The following is an 18,808-nucleotide window of genomic DNA, read 5'->3' on the forward strand; positions in this document are numbered from 1 at the left end:
CTCTTTAAAAAAAAAAAAAAAGAATTTAAAAATTACAAGAAGAGTCTTTTATATCCCTTCACACACTTACCTTTTCCAGTGTTCCTCCTTCCTCTTGTACATCTAGGTCATTTCTCTCTAGTCTGACAAACTAACTGTACCATTTCTGATAGTATATCCTGCTGCCACAATCCTGTTTTTCTGTATTTGAAAGTGTCTTTATTTTTCTTTCATTTTTGAAGATAATTTCATTGAGTATACAATTCTTGGTTGACCAATTTTCCCCCATCTTGATGATGTCACTCTGATATATTCCGGCCTTCTCTGTATCTGATCAGAAGTCTACTGTCTACCACACTGTTATTCTGCCTGCTTTCAGAATCTTTTCTTCTCTTTAGCTTTCAGCGGTTTGACTATGATGTGCCGAGATGCAACTTTTTGTGCAGCTATTCTACTTGTAGTTCAATAAGTTTCTTAGATCTTTAAGTTAATGGATTCCACCAAATTGGGTACACTGTCGTAATTATTTCTTTAAATTTTTTTTACTGCTCCCATCTGCATCTCTCTCTCTCTTCTTTAGGGATTCCAGTTATACATGTGTTACATGGTTTGCTATTGCCCCAGACATTTCTGTTGATTTCCCTTCAGTCTTTCTCTTGCTGTTCTTTGGATCTGATCATTTCTATTGGTCTATCCTTAAGTTCACCAAATCACCTGTCATCTCAAACCGGTTGCTCAGCCCATTTAGTGAATTTAACATTTCAGTCATTAAACTTCTGAACTCTAAAATACCCATTTGGTAGGTTTTTAGCTTCCATTTCTCTGTTACAAGACCTCATCTTTCCACATTATTAAGACCGTATTTTCCTTTAATTCTTTAAATTTATTTGAAACAGCCATTTTAAAATCTGTATCTGCTATGTTCAACATATAAGCCAACTTGGGAGTTTCTACTGGTAGCCTTTTTTCTTTAGACAAGGTCACACTTTTCTCTTTATCTGTGTATCTGATAAATTAAGGTTGAAAACTTGACACTATAGATGATGGGTCAACAAACCAAGGCCTATGACAAATGTTTTTATAGCCCATGAGCTAAGAATTACTTTTGTATTTTTAAAGGTTTGTTTAAAAATAAAGATGATGAAAAGGAATAATTTTTAACAGACTATACATGGCACGCTGGAGCAGAGACTAAGATGGTCTCCATTTAGCCCTGTCTCCTAATACTCACATTCTTGCATAATCACCTCCTCCGTGGGGGAAGGACCTGGGATTCCTTTCTAACAGATAGAATTTGGCAAAGGTGACAGATGTCATATCATTGATTATATTACCTAAGACTCAAATTTCCATCTTGTGAACAGATTCTCTCTTTACTGGCTTTCACAAAATAAACTGTCAAAAGCAGAGGCCCATGTGGTAAGGAACTGAGGGTAGCCTCCAACCACATAGCCAGAAGGAAACTGAGATCCTCTAATGGACAAACTGCAAGGAACTGGATCCTACCAATAACCATGTGAGCTTGAAGGCAGATCTTTCTCCACTTCAGCCTCAGATGAGACCCCAGCCCTACTGATATCCTAACTGCTGCTTTGGGAGAGACCCTGAGCAGAGGACCCAGCTGAATCGTGCCCAGATTCCTGTCTCGCAGACACTGTGAGATCATGAATGTGTGTTGTTTAAAGTCAAAAAGTTTGTAATAATTTGTTACACAGCAATAGACAACTTGTGGCCTTTTACAGAAAAAGTTTGCCAACCCATTACTAGAAATATTACATTATAAAAATTCTGGATTCTGTTTTATTCTTCTGAGGTCATACTAGAATGTGGTATCTCTACAACTCAGCTCAAAATCACTTTGACAAGGAAAGCTTTCCCAATCCTTCAGACTATCTCAAATCCCCTTTCCATGGCACAATTCGATCATTCAACAGATAGTTAATCCTTGCCTACAACTCACTCTTTCTGAAGGAGGTGATAGAGAAAACAAGACAAACAGAATTCCTGTGCTTGTGGAGTATACAAGTTAGTTGCAGAGAAAGACAATGAACAAAAAGGTTTATGACATAACCTAAGGAGCAATAAATAAGTGCCATAAGAAAATAAAGCTGAGAGGCAGAGCCAACATGGCACTGCAGAGACACACCACGCCGACCCTCTGTAACAAAGATCTGAAAAACTAAATAAAACTTAAAAAATGTCAATCCTGGAACCTTACGCATCAAATGAAGGGATAAAGGACTAGCTCAAACACCTAATGGAAGAAGAAACTGATGGAAAACAGAGAATGAGGAGAGATACGGACTGGATATCCCCTGACAACTAACATGACACAGGGTCGCCATCTTGAACACAGCCAACAAGGACCCTGGACAAGAAGTATGGGACAGCAACTTTACGAAGTTCCCAACAGGAGAGAGAGTGCCCGGTAACTAGAGAAACACTTTCCCACCCCTCATCCTTCTGCCCTGTATACCACCTCCTCCCCTTCCTGATGGGTCACGCTGCGCTGCTCAGCTAGAAAGCCACCGGCCATCACCACCCTGGGGCTGCCCCACTCCCACCCACCGGCTACCACCACCTTGCTATTTTTTTCTTCCTTTTCTTTCTCCCTCCTTCCTAGCTCTATACACTACATCCACCCCTTCCTGCAGTGGCATGACATACTGCCTCGGCTGGAGAGTCACCGGACCACCTCTGCCCCTGGTGCACCACATACCCAACCACTGGCTCCCACCACACTGCCATTTTCTTCTCTTTATTTTCTTCTTTTCTTTTCCCTGTCCCACCTAGCTATGTAACCCACCTCCTCTCCCTTCCTATCAGCCCTCGGGTCCACCCTGTCTCCATCAGGCAGCCAGTTTTCATTCATTCATCTAATTTTTATTATCTTCATTATTCTTTTCTTTTATCTCTCCCTCCCACCTAGCCCTGTATGTTACCTCCCCACCTTCCCGCTGGACCCTGCTGAACCACCGCAACTAGACAGCCGTTGGCACACTGGCCTGTTGCTGTCCTGGGTCCACCCTGACCCCACCTGCAACCCACATCACATCGCCAATTTTTCTTCCTCTTTAATCGCTTTCTTTTCTTTCTCCCATTTAGACCAGTATGTCACCTCCCCTCCCTCCCTTCCTTGTCCCCACTGGCCAAACCCCACCACAACACTATTTTTTAAAATTTTCCTTCTTTTTTTCACTTCTTTTTTCTATTATCTTACTTCCTTTTGTTTCTCCCTCCCACTTAGCCCCGTAAGCCACCTCCCCTACCTTCTCACCAGACCCCGCTGCAGCACTGCAGCTAGAAGCCACAGGCATGCCACTGTCCCAGGTCCGCCACACCCTCACCTGCTAGCTTCCACTCTGCCACTAACTTTTTCTCCTCTTTATCTTCTCACGCCCACCTACCCCCACAGACCACCTCACCCCCTCCCTCAAGGCCGCCGCCACGGTGCCATGGATAGAATGCCACCGGCATACCAGCCCGCTGCTGCCCCAGGTCCACCCCACCTCTGCTGCACCATTTATTTTATTCTATTTTCTTTTTTCTTTTCTTTGTAACTCCCAGCTAGCCTGTATGCCACATTCTCCTCTTCTCACTAGCCCCGAGGTCCACTGCACCCCCACTCACAAGCTGCTTTGTTTTTTCTTTTTCTCTTCCTTTTCTTTTTTCTTACTTCTAGCCCCATACACCACCAACCTTTCCTGTCAGCCACCACCCTGCTGCCACATCTAGGGCATCGTCTGAGCTCATGCCTCCGGCTGCACTGGACCCGCACTGTCCCTCCTCCACTACCACTCACCAGCTGCTGAACGATGGGAAGCGAGCCAATGGCACTCCCCATCTGACGCCCCTGCCTACCTGGGAGGAGCTGTGAGCACTCCCACACCACTGGACCAACATCAGGAAGCAGACAGCGCCTGCCCAGTCCGCTCCCAGACACCTCGCCAAACTAGTGTACAGCAATGTGGGCTCACACTGCCTGCTGCTGCCCTGCCCACCCAGACAGGGTGGCGAAAGCTATTGTGACCACAGATGAGCAAGCAGCAAAGCATGCCTGGTTTGTGTGCCCTGACATATTAAAAAAAAGGCAGGACAAAACAAATGGACATATAAAGAAAATAATACCTTAATATTTCTCAAACAACAGATATAGCAAAAGATAAAAAAGCAAGACAAGACACCCCCATAAGTTACCAAAATAAAGAATCTGGTAGAAAAAAACACAGTGGAACTACTTGATTTGGAATCAAAAAGACTAATGGCTCCTAAATGAGCTCTCCAAAAGGTTAGAAAGGAGATCAAAGAAAACACAGACAAAAACAAGAAAAAATACACAAAAATGTGGAAAACAGACAAAACCAATGAAACAGCCAAAAGCAAGAACAACACAAAGCATCTGAACAGAAAATTTTAAAAGAACAAGACGTTAAAATAACTAGAAATCATGTGAAAACAGAAACTAGAAATCAAAAAGATAAACAACAAAATTTCAGAAATGGACAACTCAATAGTAGATTTTAGGAGCAAATCTGAAACAAAAGACAGAATCAGCGAGATTGAAGACAATTCCACGGACATCACATTGTTTTAAGAAAACCTAATAATTATGTGGGACACAATCAAGAGCAAAAATTTGAGATCAGAGTTCCAGAATGGGCAGAAAAAATGGAAAACACAGAGAAGATTGTTTAAGACTTGCTGGCAGAAAACTTACCAAATATCATGAAAGACGAAAAACCGACCATCCAAGAAGCTCAACGAATCCCAAATAGGATAGGTTCCAAAAGAAAGTCACCAAGACATATCATAATCACACTTGCTAAAACCAAAGACAAAGAAAGAATTCTGAGAGCAATTGAAAATAACGAAAAGTCACTAACAAAAGGGAAACAGTAAGACTAAGCTCTGATTACTTGGCAGAAACTATACAGGCAAAAGGCAATGGGATGACATATAAAAAACCTTGAAAGAAAAAAAAAACTGCCAACAAAGACTAATATATTCTACAAAACTCTTTCTCAAATATGATGGTGAAGTTAGGACAATTCCAGATAAACAGAAATTAAGGAAATTGGTAAAAGCCAAACAAAAGTTACAAGAAATATTAAAGGGAGTCCTTCAGTTACAGAACCAACAAATCGGACAACAACCAGAGTCTAGAACGCAGGACAGCATGAGCCAGATACCAAACTAAGTAAAGAACTCTCAATAACAAAACAAAGCCAAAAGACTTAAAACAGGAAAACAGAGATGTCAACCTATAAATCACAACAGTGTCAAAACAGTAAAAGGGGGAATACACGGTGTCGGTATAGAACTTTCCAACAGAGGAAGTCAAGGTTAAATGAAGTAACAGACTGGTTCAAACTTAGGATGATAAGGGTAAATTTCAAGATAATCACAAAGAAAGTTAACAGACCTACTCATCAAAATAAAAAAGAAAAACAAACATTCAGTAAGCACAAATCTATAATAATGAAAGAAAAGAAAATGCACAAACAAAAGGAACTCAACACAGGAAAGTAGGGGGAACAAAGAAAATGTCACCATCACAAAAAAAAGAACATGACAGCAATAAACTCATACATATCGAAAATCACACTCAACGTAAGTGGCTTAAATGCACCCGTAAAGAGATAACAGAGTGGCAGAATGGATAAAATAACATGACCCATCAATACGCTATCTACCAGAGAAACACCTTAGACACAAAGACATAAATAAATCAAAAACCAAAATATGGAAAAAAAATGTATCAAGCAAACAGTAACCAAAAAAGACCAGGACTAGCAATACTAATCTCAGATAAAATAGACATTAAGGCAAAATCAACCATAAAAGACAAGGAAGGACATTATGTAATGATTACAGAGACAATCCACCAAGAAGACATAACCCTAATAAATATCTACACACCCAACGACAGGGCTCCGAAATACACAAACTCTAAAAGCGCGGAAAAGAGAAACAGTTCTACACTGTAACAGGAGGAGACTTCAACACACCACTCTCGGTAAAGGACAGAAGATCTAGAAAGAAACTCAACAAAGATACAGAAAATCTAAAGGCCACGATCAAGCAACTTGACCTCACAGACATATACAGAATACTACACCCAACAGCCGAAAAGTATACATTATTTTCTAATGCGCATGGAACATTCTCCAGAACTGACCACACTTTAGGCCCCAAAGCAACCCTCAATAAAATCCAAAACATCAAAATAATATAAAGCATTCTGTCTGATCACAACGCCATAAAAACAGAAATCAGTAACAGGAAGAGCAAGGGAAAAAAAAAAAAATCAAATACATGAATACGGAATAACGTCTTGCTGAAAAACAACTGGGTAATAGAAGAAATCAAAAAGGGGATCAAAAAATTCATAGAATCAAATGAGAATGAACACACACCATACCAAAACCTTTGGGAAGAGCAAAGGCAATCCTCAGAGGTCAATTTATAGCAATAAACACACACATCAATCAAAAAAGAACAGGCCAAAATCAAAACGTTAGTGTTACAACTCGAGCAAATAGAGAGCAGCAAAAGATGTCCACAGGCACAGGAAGAAAGGAAATAATAAAGATTAGAGCAGAATCAAATGAAATAGAGCCTAGAAAAAACAACAGAAAGTATCAACAAGACCAAAAGTTGGTCGTTTGAAAAGATCAACAAAATCGACAAACCACTGGCCAAACTGACAAAAAAAAAAAAAAAAAAACCTGATGGAGAGGAAGCAAATAACACACAAAAAAGAAATGAGATGGTAGACATTACAACAGTCCAAACCAAACCCAAGAAGGATCATAACAGAATACTACGAAAAACTGTACTCAACAAATTTGAGAACGTAGAGGAAACAGAAGAATTTCTAGAAACACACTACTTACCTAAACGAACACAAACTGAGGTTGAAAATCTGAACAGACCCATAACGAGAAGAGACTGAAGACGTAATTAAAAAAAAAAAAAATACTCCCAACAAAAAAAATTCCTGGCCCAGATGGCTTCACTGGAGAATTCTACCAAACATACAGAGAACAGCTTGCACCAGTACTCCTCAAACTATTTCAGAACGTTGAAAAAGGACACTTCCAAATTCATTCTATGAAGCCAGCATAACCCTGATACTAAAACCAACCAGACACCACAAATAAAGAAAATTACAAACATTTCTCATGAATATAGATGTAAAAATTCTCAACAAAATCTAGCCAATACAATTCAGAATCACAGCAAAAAAATAATACATCATGACCAAATGGGACTCATAAGGTATGCAAGGATGGTTAAAGATTAGAAAATCAAAGTAATCCACCACATAAAACAAAACGAAAAAATCATATGATCATCTCAATGGATGCAGAAAAGGCATTTGATAAAGTCCAACACACACTCCTGATAAAAATTCTCAATAAAATAGGAATAAAAGGGAAATTCCTCAAAATAATAAAGGACATCTATACAAAGCCAACAGCCAACATCATTCTCAACAGAGTGAGGGTGCTGGCAAGAAAAAGAAATAAAGTGTATCCAAACTGTAAAGGAAGAAGTAAAGTTATCCCTATTCGCAGATGATATCATCCTATACATAGAGAACTACAAAGATTCCACATGAAAACTACTGGAACTAATAGGAAGATTCAGCACAGTAGCAGCATACAAGATCAACCCACAAAAATCAGTTGGATTTCTGTACACCAATGAAGGGAACTTCGAAAAGGAAATCAGGAAAAAAATATCATTTATAATAGCCTGAAGGTAAAATACTTAGGAATAAATCTACCCAGGGATGTAAAGGACCTATACGAAGAAAACTACAAAACACTATTGCAAGAAACCAGATTAAGACCTACATAAAAGGGGAAAACATACCATACTCACGGACAGGAAGACTCAACATTGTGAAAATGTCAATTCTACTCAAAGAGATCTACAGATATAATGCAATCCCAATACAAATAGCAACAGAATTCTTTAAGGAAATGGAAAAACTAATCAATAATTCTATATGGAAAGGAAAGAGACCCCAGATAAGCAAAGAATTACTAAAGAAAAAGAACAAAGTAGCAGGCCTCACACTACCTGACCTCAGAACCTACTATACAGTTATGGTAGTTAAAACAGCCTAGTTCTGCTACAACCACAGACACACAGACCAATGGAACAGAATTGAGAACCCAGATATAAATCCACCCACCTATGGTCAGCTGATCTTTGACAAAGGACCAAGGTCCATTAAACGGAGAAAAGAATTTTTTTAAATAAATAATGCTGGAAAAACTGAATGTCCACCTGTAAAAAAATGAAACAGGACCCATACCTCATAGTATACACAAAAACTAACTCAAAATGGATCAAACACCTAAATATAAAACCTAAAATGATAAAGACAGTGGAAGAAAAAACAGAAACAATGATAGGGTCCTAATACATGGCAAAAATTCAATACAAACCATAACTAAAAATGCATGAACACCAAAAAATAAACTAGATAACTGGAAGCTCCCAAAAATTAAACACTTATGCCTCATCAAAAGACTTCACCACGACTAAAAAAGAGAACCTACAGACTAGAAAAAATTTTTGGCTACAACATGTCCGACAAGGGTCTAATATCTAAAATCTATAGAATACCTCAATAACAAAATGAGAAATAATCACATTAAAAACTGGGCAAAGCATATGAACAGACACTTCACCAAAGAAGACATTCAGGCAGCTAACAGACACCTGAGGAAATGCTAGTGATCATTAGACGCTAGAGAAATGCACATCAAAACTACAATGAGATACCATCTCACCCCGGCATTATTGGCACTCATGTAAAAAAAAAAAACAAAACAGAAAATAACAAACGTTGGAGAGGCTGTGGGGAGATTGGAACTTTTATGCAGTGCTGGTAGGAATGTATAATGGCACAATCGCTATGGAAAACAAAATGCCACCTCCTTAAAAAGCTAGATATAGAAATGCCATATGATCCAGCAATCTCACTCCTAGGAATTTATCACAGAGAAGTAAGGGCCATCACATGAATAGACATATGCACACCCATGTTCACTGCAGTATTATACACAACAGCAAAACCTGGAAACAACCTAAGTGCCCATCAACAGATGAATGGATAAATTATGGTACATACACACAATGGAATACTACACGATGCTAAAGAACAATGATGAATCCGAGACACACTGCACGACATGGATGAATCTGGAGGGCACTATGCTCAGTGAAATAAGTCAATCACAAAAGGACAAATATTGTATAAGATCACTCTTATAAAACCCCAAAAAAAGGTTTACACATAGGGAAAAAAAACAATCTTTGATGGTTTCTAGGGAGGGGAGGGAGGGGTGAGGAGGGGAAATCACTAACTAGATAGTAGACAAGTTAACTTTGGTGAAGGGGAAGACAACACACAATAAAGGGGAAGACAACACACAATACAGGGGAAGTCAACACAATTTGACCAAGGCAAAGTCATAGAAGCTTCATAGGCACATCTAAACACCTTGAGGGACTAAGTTACTGGGGCTGAGGGCTGGGGACCAGGGTCTTGGGGGATATCTGGGTCAACTGGCATAAGATAGTTCATAAAAAAATTCTACATCCTCATTTGGTGAGTAGCATTGGGGGTATTAAAAGCTTGGGAGCAGCCATCTAAAATACATCTATCGATCCGATCATGTTTGGAGCAAAGGAGAATAAAGAAAACCAAAGACACAGGGAAAATATTACTCCAAAGGACTAACAGACCGCATGAACCACAGCCTCCACCAGCCTGAGCCTAGAACTAGATGGTGCTCAGCTACCACCACCAACCGCTCTGACAGGGATCACACAGAAGGTACTGAACAGAGTGGGAGAAAAATGCAGAACAAAATTCAAATTCACAAGGAAAGACAAGACTTACTGGCCTGACAGAGGCTGGAGAAACCCAAGACTATGGTCCCTGTATACTCTACTAACTCAGAAGTGAAGCCTCTCCCAAAGTCCACCTTTCAGCCAAAGATTAGACAGGCCTATAAAAACCATAACACACATGAGGAACAGGTTTCTTAGTTCAATCAAGTACAGGAGACCAAATGGGCAACACCTGCCCAAAAGCAAAGATGAGAAGGTAGGAAGGGTCAGGAAAACTGGATGAATGGACTTGGAGAACCTGGGTGGAAAGGAAAGGGGGAGAGAGCTGACACACTGCAGGGATTGTAACCAATGTCACAAAACAATCTACGTATAAATTTTTGAATGAGGAAAGGAAAGAAAAGAAAGCCGAGTAAGCGATGCAGAACGACTAAAGGGTACGTGAACTAACAGGGAACCATGATAATGCTGAGAAAAAAGCATCCAGGGAGAATAAGCTGCAGGACAAAGGCCTGAGGTGGGAATGAGCTTGTTGTGTTTGATGAAGAACAAAAAAGCCAGTGTGATCTCAGCAGAGTAAATGGACCTCCACGTTCTACTACCACCGGGAAATCAACACTGATTTGTGGGGTTTTATTAATGCACATCAGCCCCACTAGACGGCAGGAGCAACATCTGGTTTTGGTCGCCACTGAACCCCTAGCTTTGAGCATACTCTCCACAACTACTTATTGAATAAATGAGTGACTGAAAAAGTAAACAAAGAAATGAAGTAGGCAGCTACAACCTCAGCAGCTTCATTCACAACACTGAAAGAGATGGACACAGTCAATTATCCTGATCTGTAAGCCCCACAGACAGGATGGTAATAAAACATTATAAATCTCTGCAATCTAGATGGATGAGACTTTCAGATACAATAGTAGACTGCATGCGTATGTCATTTTATTGTTTAAAAAGGTCTTCACTGACGATTTGAAATAATGAAGACTGACTCCTAATCTCATCTACTGGTAGAGGCTGGAGAAGCGCAGTGAAGGGAAAAGATAATGAAAAGACAACTCTCACGCGAGATGTCTTAGTCACCTAGCGCTGCTGTAACAGAAAAACCACATGTGAACGGCTCTGACAAACAGAAATTTATTCTCTCACAGTCTAGGAGGCTAGATGTCCACATTCAGGGTGTCAGCTCCAAAAGAAGGCTTTCTCTCTCTGTCAGCTCTGGGCAAAGGTCCTTGTCATCAATCTTCCCCTGATCTAGGAGCTTCTCAGTGCAGGGACCCCAGGTCCAACGTATGTGCTCCGTTTCTGGTTCTTCATTCTAGGTGGCATGAGGTTCCACTGTCTTTCTGCTTACTTCTCTCTTTTATATCTCAAAACAGACTGACTCAAGGTACAAAGACTGGCTCAAGGTACAACCTGATCTTGTAGATTGAGTCCTGCCTCATTAACATAACTGCCTCTAATCCTGCCTTATTAACACCACGGAGGCAGGATTTACAACACACAGGAAAATCACATCAGATGACAAAATGGTGGCAATCACACAGTACTGAGAATTATGGCCTACCCAAGTTGACACATACTTTTGGGGGACACAATTCAATCCATAATACCACTTATCGCCTTTTCATCTCTTTCTGATCTTCTGCCTTTCCTGAGTTTATTAATTCATCTCTTAGATTCCACTCTCTCCAGCTCGTGATACACTGGCTCAGTTTGTCACTTGCTTTAATAGCATCCCCTTATGCTGTGCCCAGTGTATCAGATTCTGAGGAGCCTGAGTGTCCAAACTCACCCAGCATCTCTGTGGAAGAAAGGTCTGGTGAACTGCTTCCACAAAGATGACAGCCAAAAACACCTAAGGAGCAATTCTACTCTGTCACACATTGGGCTGCCAGGAGTTTGAGTCAACTTGATGGCAATAACAACATCAGATTCCAAAGCAGCTCCACAAGGAATACAGCAAATATACAGTAAAGAGATATACCCTATTATATGCAAATGGAGACTGCGTGTGCTGACCTTAGTTAATCTCCTACTAAAAATCAAGTATAGCTAGGCTATTTATGCCCTCTACTAAATGCATAAAACATAAAATTATCTTAAAAGAAACAGAGCAATCTTTGTGGAAAAGATCCAAGTATGAGGTTAAAAAAAAGTGTATCTTCAACACAGAAATGCCACAATCGAAACATACCTTCTTTAAGGATGCTGTAGCAAAACAGGCGAGCTCTTTCCAAGTCTCCAAGTTGGCGACAAATGCCCACATACACTCTGCAGAGGGCGTGGATGTAATTGTGGTCCTCCGTGGATGTCTTCTGAACGTTCAGTTCGGAGAGGATAGAGTGAAGCAAGCGCTCTGCCAAATGCTAGATTGAAAAAAAAAAAAATAAGTAGGCAATGTGTACTGGCATTTACCTTTAGTCTACCTAAAAATAGCTAACATTTAAAAGTAAGTATCTATCGAAAGATAAAGCTTGCAGTATATCAGAACACAGACCACAGTAACAACAGTGGTAATAAGTTAATTGTGAGTCTGGTAAGCAACAAGACTCTGGGGTATAAGCAGTTCCATACCTGTGTGCCTCCTGTTGTCAATGATGCTGCAAATACCACATGGTGCATCTGAATACACCTGTCAGCCTACTGTCACTGCTGCCACTGAACAAATGAGAGTTTCTTGGTTTTGGCTAAAATAATCTTTTTTGTTTTTGGATTATACTCACTCTTATTCCACTCCCATTTAGATTTTGTAAACTCCAAGTTACTCTATACATTAATACTGTTGAGATTTTTGAAACAGTGGGTAACATTTTTCTTGAACAAGAAGGAGAGCATTAAATGATAATTTAATAAATTCATTTGTCTGAGAATAAGCATCCTTTCAAAGTCACTTACACTGTTCTCTATGCTCTCTGAAGGTAAGCAATACAAGGGAGTAAGTAACTCTCTATGCTCTCTGAAGGTAAGCAATACAAAGGAGCAAGTTATTTATGCCATATGACTGAGAGGGCACTCAGAGAACCAACGAAGTCTGATCCTTCAAACCCTGGCAATCATCCACACAAGGCACGGAGATGGACTGATACAGTGCTGCCAACAATGGGCTCAAGAGCAACAACTGGGAGGATGGCGCAGGACCGGGCAATGCTTCCTTCAGCTGTACACGGGATCGCTATGAGCTGGAACTGACTAGACGGCACCTAACAACAACAGCAAACCCATAGAAGTCCTAATAAACTGTGTATGTAGATCTGCACAATCCCCACCCCTCCCCGCAACGTTGAAAATGAGCATTTACACCCGTTTGTTTGATGAATGGTGATCATTACTGGGTGGGGCACTATACCTTATCTTTTTGAAAGAGTCTTAAAACATTTATATGTGTATATAATATTATTGAAAGAATAAAAAGGATATATCACGTGATAATAAATTGATGCTTTAAAGTAAATCATTCTGAACCTTTAAACATGCCAGAATCAATGAGAAGTAGGCAATTTTAATCCTGACATTTTGTTTTCCTTAAAATTTTAAGTTATTTGGCTACTACAGATTATCAAATCTCCAATGTCTTATATATCATATTTAAAAAATGCTGGCTAGAAATAAAGCACCTGTCATGTTTATATGATTAACTCTCAATCCCTGTTACACATTTCAGAGTCAACTACACATTTTGCTGAAAACGGACAGCCTTCGTCTTTGAGAACATGCAATTCCTAGGGGACTTGAAGAAAAGCAGGGCACGTACCTTTTTTGTTGTGCTAAATTCAAAAACAACTTCCTTCTCTTGATCCCTCATGACGGGCTTTTTGGAGATATTCCCCACGTACACATGGCTACGAATCACAGGTAACAGGTCAAAAGATGACCCTGCAATCTTCCTCAGAGCGTTAGCTATGGTTTTATCCTGGGATTCCACAGTTTCTTTCGCATTTAAAGGCAACTGTGAAACTGTATTGACAGTTGGAACAAAACAACTTCTTTCCCCATTTGCTGGTACAACTTCAGTTTGAGGGCAGTTCCTTCGGAGGTTTCTGCCGATTCCTTCTGTCCCGGCTTCCCGGGTTTCTGATTCTGAGGACCCACTGTCTAGGCGTAATCTTTTAGCACTCTGGAGCGTGGACGCTGACAATGTCCTCTTGCCACTGGAGTCCCGCTGAGCCCCCAAATCTCTTGCCTTGTCTTGGGTACAGTCACTAGTGGCACTGCCCCCAGTCTTCACAAAAGCCGTTGATGTTGAGGTGATGGCTTTGAACCCCGTTATGGCACTGACAGGCCCTGGTAAACTCTTAGGGTCAGCAGGCGGGCCTCTGTTGAGCTGAATGTTCCCTTTGAGGATGTTGAGGGTCCGGGCCCTGGCAGATAACTCTGGGTACATGGTGTCAAGGATTTTAACGGAATTCTCCTGGGCACCCGCCACAGCAGGATGGCCAGGTGCCAGTGGGGGGAGTCGGCCAGGCACAGGAAGTGCGTGTTTTGGTGTTGTGGCACAAAACTGCAGAGGAGAGGACAATATCCTCTCACTGGGCGGCATGGTGGATGGAGATGGAGAAGCACAGGCAGGAGGGGTGTGCCCTGCGTCTTCCGGCAAAGGCGACATCATAGGAGACACTGGTATGTCACATAAGGGAGAAATCTGGCCAAGAGGAGAGGCTGGAGAGGAAGGGCTGCAGCTGGACATCAGAGGAGAAACTGGCTGCAGGGTCCTGGGAGGTGTAGCTACCAGAGGGGCAAGCAGAGGGGGCAAAGGAGGACCCACCTCCTGCCGTATCTTACTCAGCGTGTCAGCGGAACACTCCAGAGGAGTAGACGTATCCGCGTTGGCGAGGACGGTTTGAGTTTGATTTCTCTGAGTTTTTGCATTACCTCTCTCCCCGGAAAATGACTGAGAAACTTCACTCTGATTACTTTCAACTCTGCCTGATCCTAAAGTCTTTCCCAGTTTGGTCAGCTGATCTTTGTTTGAAATTTTTGATCGATTCTTATTTTTGACACATGGCTCAAGTTTCGAGTTATAATACGTGTGATCAGACGCAACAATCTGAGACTCAAAATCTTGACTGTATATTTGAGAACTAATCCGCACACTAGGTTTAACGGGTCTATTCCGCAGACGACTTTTATCAAAGTTGGTACTTGGACCACTGCTCGAGCCATCCTCCGGGGTACGTGAAGTATGACTGCCACACTGAGGCCCCTGGAACGGAGAGCCCGTCCGAGGGGTTTCCGGGGACTTTGCTGAAGCAACCGCAATGAAACCAGCTTCCAGTCCTTCCTGATCCTGAGTAATCCGGGTGTCCTCAGGAGAGTCACACAGTATGACCTGGTCCACACTTGGCATGACAGCCACACCATTTATGATTGTCCAGTTGTCCCCCTTTTCAATCACTAGATTTTGGTCCTTACTTATGAGCACGTTGATAACTTCTGACGTCACGGTCGATATTTGACACTGAAATGCTGTCTCAGCCCCTCCACGGGAACCCTGCTCAGGCGTCTGCTCTGCTACTGAGGCGGAGCACAGAGATGCTGGTTCCACGGATGTCAACAGGACCTCCTCCCCACCCTCCACCTGCCCAGCTGCGTTTGAACCATCCTCAGCTGTGCTTTGAAGGCTTTCATCATTAGATCCATCACTGACGGGAGGACTGCTTTTAGTGACAAGGTTTGTTAGAGGTGGTAGTTGTACAGCGTGTGACAAGGAGTTAGCTGTCTCCTGACATGGAGCTTCTAAATTTTCAGCTGTCATGCTGTTATGCATATTTATGAGCAATAAATCCTCAGTATCTTTAGCATCAGCATCCTCATAATGTACTTGAAATTCTGGCCCAATCTTGGTAAGAACCTCAGACAGTGCTTCCAAAGAACACTCAGGAAGCGGACTCGTGTTTCCCAAAGGATAGTCATCTTCCTCCAACACAAGTGACTCTTCGGAGGTTTCGACTGCTTCCTCTTCAGAGTGCTGCTTCCTGCACTGTGCTCCTGGTACTTCACTTTCCTTTAGTTCTCTGCTCATTTCCTTGTTCAGGGCTCCTTTGCTAGAACATTCTGAAAGGGAGTCCCCTGAACTATAATCCCTTAACTGACAACTTTCAAGGAACCTGACAACCTCCAATGTAGAAAGTCTGTCTATCTCAGACAGAGCATTTATGTCCACATCTTGCAGTGCGGAGGTCAGATGACCCACCTCGATGGAAGGCCTCGTCTCAGGACCACCAGCATCTGCGTCTGCTGAGTCGGTCAGGGATCTGTCCACGCTGTCCTGCTGCCCACCCCCCACCGCGAGTCCACTCTCATTTTCACCCTCACTGCAGCTCAAGGCCTCACTCTCCTCCGCTTCAGTGTCCTCCTCAAGCCCCTCTCGAAGGCCTGTGTAGCAATACAAGGTACCAGGAAGTCTACTCTGGGTAAGAGCACGCATCTCTTCATCTTTTCTGCAAAATGCTGAAGGAGAAGTGGTACCCGTGGTGGCAAAACCTTCAGAAAAAGGACCACTAGGAGCTTTGGATTTCAGCTTCAAAGGCTCATTAGGGTTCTGCAGTATGCCAGGAGAACCACATGAAGCAGCCAGGGCCTCACTATCAGATCTTCCTGTGTCTCCACAGAGTCTTCCCTCAGAGGGAAAGACTCTTGATGCCGTCACTTCTGTGGCTGTAAGTTTATCGACGTTCAGATTTGTGGCAGGGAGGGGCTGACTTCGTTTCTGCAGCTCCTCCTGGGTGGAAGCTTTCACCACACTGTCTTGGTGTTGGACAGGGATGTTTTCAAAAGAGAAAGATGATCCTCTACTTGTGGAACAATGAGAATTTTCTGCTGGTAAAAAACTATTTGGAGAATCCAAATCTAACTGTCTCCGCAAGGGGGAAACTCCTGGTGAAGTCCTTTCTGTGGAGGTCACCTCCTTGACTGTCTGTGTTCTGTCCTCTCTTTCTCCATTACTTTCTAATGTAGACGCCAGAGGGTCAGTTCCAGTAGGAAGATTCTCTGTTGCTGCTGCAGGCTCACCCTGGTGTAGTCTGGAGTATTCTGATGCGGAACTTTGGATCTTTTCAGGTCTTGCCTGTTTTGTGATAACTGACACTTGATTGGGCAGCAGTGAAGCGGCCTTGAACTGCACAGGACTGTTATGTTCTGTAGGCAGCTCAAGTCTGGGTGCTGATCCTCTATCTTCTAACAACGGCGTTGCCTTTCCTAACTGACGGCTAGTCTCCTGTTCATACTCCGATTTAGCTCTCAGGCTTCCTTCCCCACTTCTCCTCAATAAATCACTATGGTGCCACGAAGTGCTGTTAACAAAACCAAAGCCGCTCTTGACCAAGCTGCCCTGAGAATCTACTGAAGGTGGGATCTCCGACTTATCTACTGGGAACTCAGTTTGAGAACCTTTGCTTTCACCCTGCCCGCCTTTTGTAGCTTTCATAAATACTGACTGAGGAAGTGAGCATATTTTCGTCGTGTCTTTTACAGTTTTTGTACGTTCTACCTCACTGCTACTCCGATGGCTGAAATCAGACACTTCCCACTCGGGGTGCAAAGCATGCAAGCTCTCGTCCAGCTCGTTTCTGCCTATAGAACACTCGGGTGCAACCTCAGACTGCAGACTGAAGAGGCCCGATGCTGCCAAGGCTGGTCTTCGTTTGGAATGAGGCATGTCAGGAAAGACTCTTCCGGCCGGACCGTGTGTCTCGGGATCATGCTCTAAGCGAGAGGAGGACGGGGGGCCACTGCCAACCGACAGCGCTCCGGAGGTAGAAGAGGATGAAACACCAGCAGCAACATCGAGCCCTGCTGCGTCCGTTGAGTCGCCTGCACTTTCTTCTTCGGATTCAGAGAACTCCCCTAAAAGGAGCCCTCGTGCGCCTCCTCTTTCCTTTTCCATTTCTCTGGACACTCTGCGGAAGAGCTCAGAAATCGTCCGTACACGCTCTGACGCTGAAGTGATTTCATTAGCAAGTGTTCGCCTAGTAAACTCAGACTCAGGTGATCCTATTATTTTGGATAAGAGGGTTCCAGATTCAATGAGCTCACTTAACGGCCTCTTGCTAAGGGGAGAATAACACAATGCTGACCGCCCAGTGTCGGCTGGGCTGCCAGGTAACTTCTCGACGCCCAGAACTCTAGTGGGTTTATCAAGCGTTTCCTCGGTCTGCACAGATTTATCCACCTCCCTAACCTCGATCTGTCTTTTTACGTCATCTAAAATATCTCTTTTAACATTGGTGAGTTGAGATGACGTGCTCAGGTGTTTTTCACTAGCCAAAGAGTGCGTGGCTGGAGGTTCTCGCGGCCCTGGTGTCAAGGCCCTGACCGCGGCGGCCGTGGCGTCACTGACTCCTGACGAGTTTGGAGCTTGGGGAGCTTCGTGTGACGCGGGCTGTTTGAACAGGGTGCCACTTCCTTCATTTCTTATGAATAAGCCAAAATAGTTCTGTGATTCAGCTGTGTCATCTTCTAAATCAGGTTCAGCGGAATTATGTTGTTGAGCCGAGTCATCTTCACTGGAATCTGTATACTCGCCAAAGTAGGTTTCCTTCAAAGAATACGAGTAATACCGTTAATCAGTTAATTCAACAGACTAAATGTAAGCTATCATCAATTAAGTGTGTTTAAAAAAGTACATGCTTCCTGAAAAATCCGCATACACACATACGAGAAAAAGGGCATTCACTCTCTGGACTGTCTATTAATGGCAAGTAAGTCTCCATCTCTCATACAACGTTCCCCTCCCGCTCCTCCAAGGAGCCTGGCTCTCCTCAGAGGACACACACAGCTCCTCCCACCAGAGGACACACTCCACACCTCCCACCAGAGGACACGCCGCTCCTCCCACCAGAGGACACACTGCTCCTCCCACCAGAGGACACACGCCGCTCCTCCCACCAGAGGACACACGCCGCTCCTCCCACCAGAGGACACACACAGCTCCTCCCACCAGAGGACACAC

The 18,808-nt window shown here is 42.8% G+C and overlaps 1 protein-coding gene across 1 annotated transcript in view; it reads right to left on the minus strand.

Moving 5' to 3' along the window:
• Positions 1-18,808, minus strand: part of ICE1 (interactor of little elongation complex ELL subunit 1) — an 83,943-nt gene that overhangs the window by 24,277 nt on the left and 40,858 nt on the right. The window contains exons 13-14 of the mRNA XM_004380304.2: positions 13,613-18,394; positions 12,056-12,227 (exon numbers count right to left, since the gene is read on the minus strand). Coding sequence (XP_004380361.1) covers positions 12,056-12,227; positions 13,613-18,394 — 4,954 coding nt within the window. The remainder of the gene's footprint in view (positions 1-12,055; positions 12,228-13,612; positions 18,395-18,808) is intronic.

The sequence above is a fragment of the Trichechus manatus genome, unplaced genomic scaffold (genome assembly GCF_000243295.1).
Source record: "Trichechus manatus latirostris isolate Lorelei unplaced genomic scaffold, TriManLat1.0 scaffold00072, whole genome shotgun sequence".
Classification (NCBI taxonomy): Eukaryota; Metazoa; Chordata; class Mammalia; order Sirenia; family Trichechidae; genus Trichechus; species Trichechus manatus.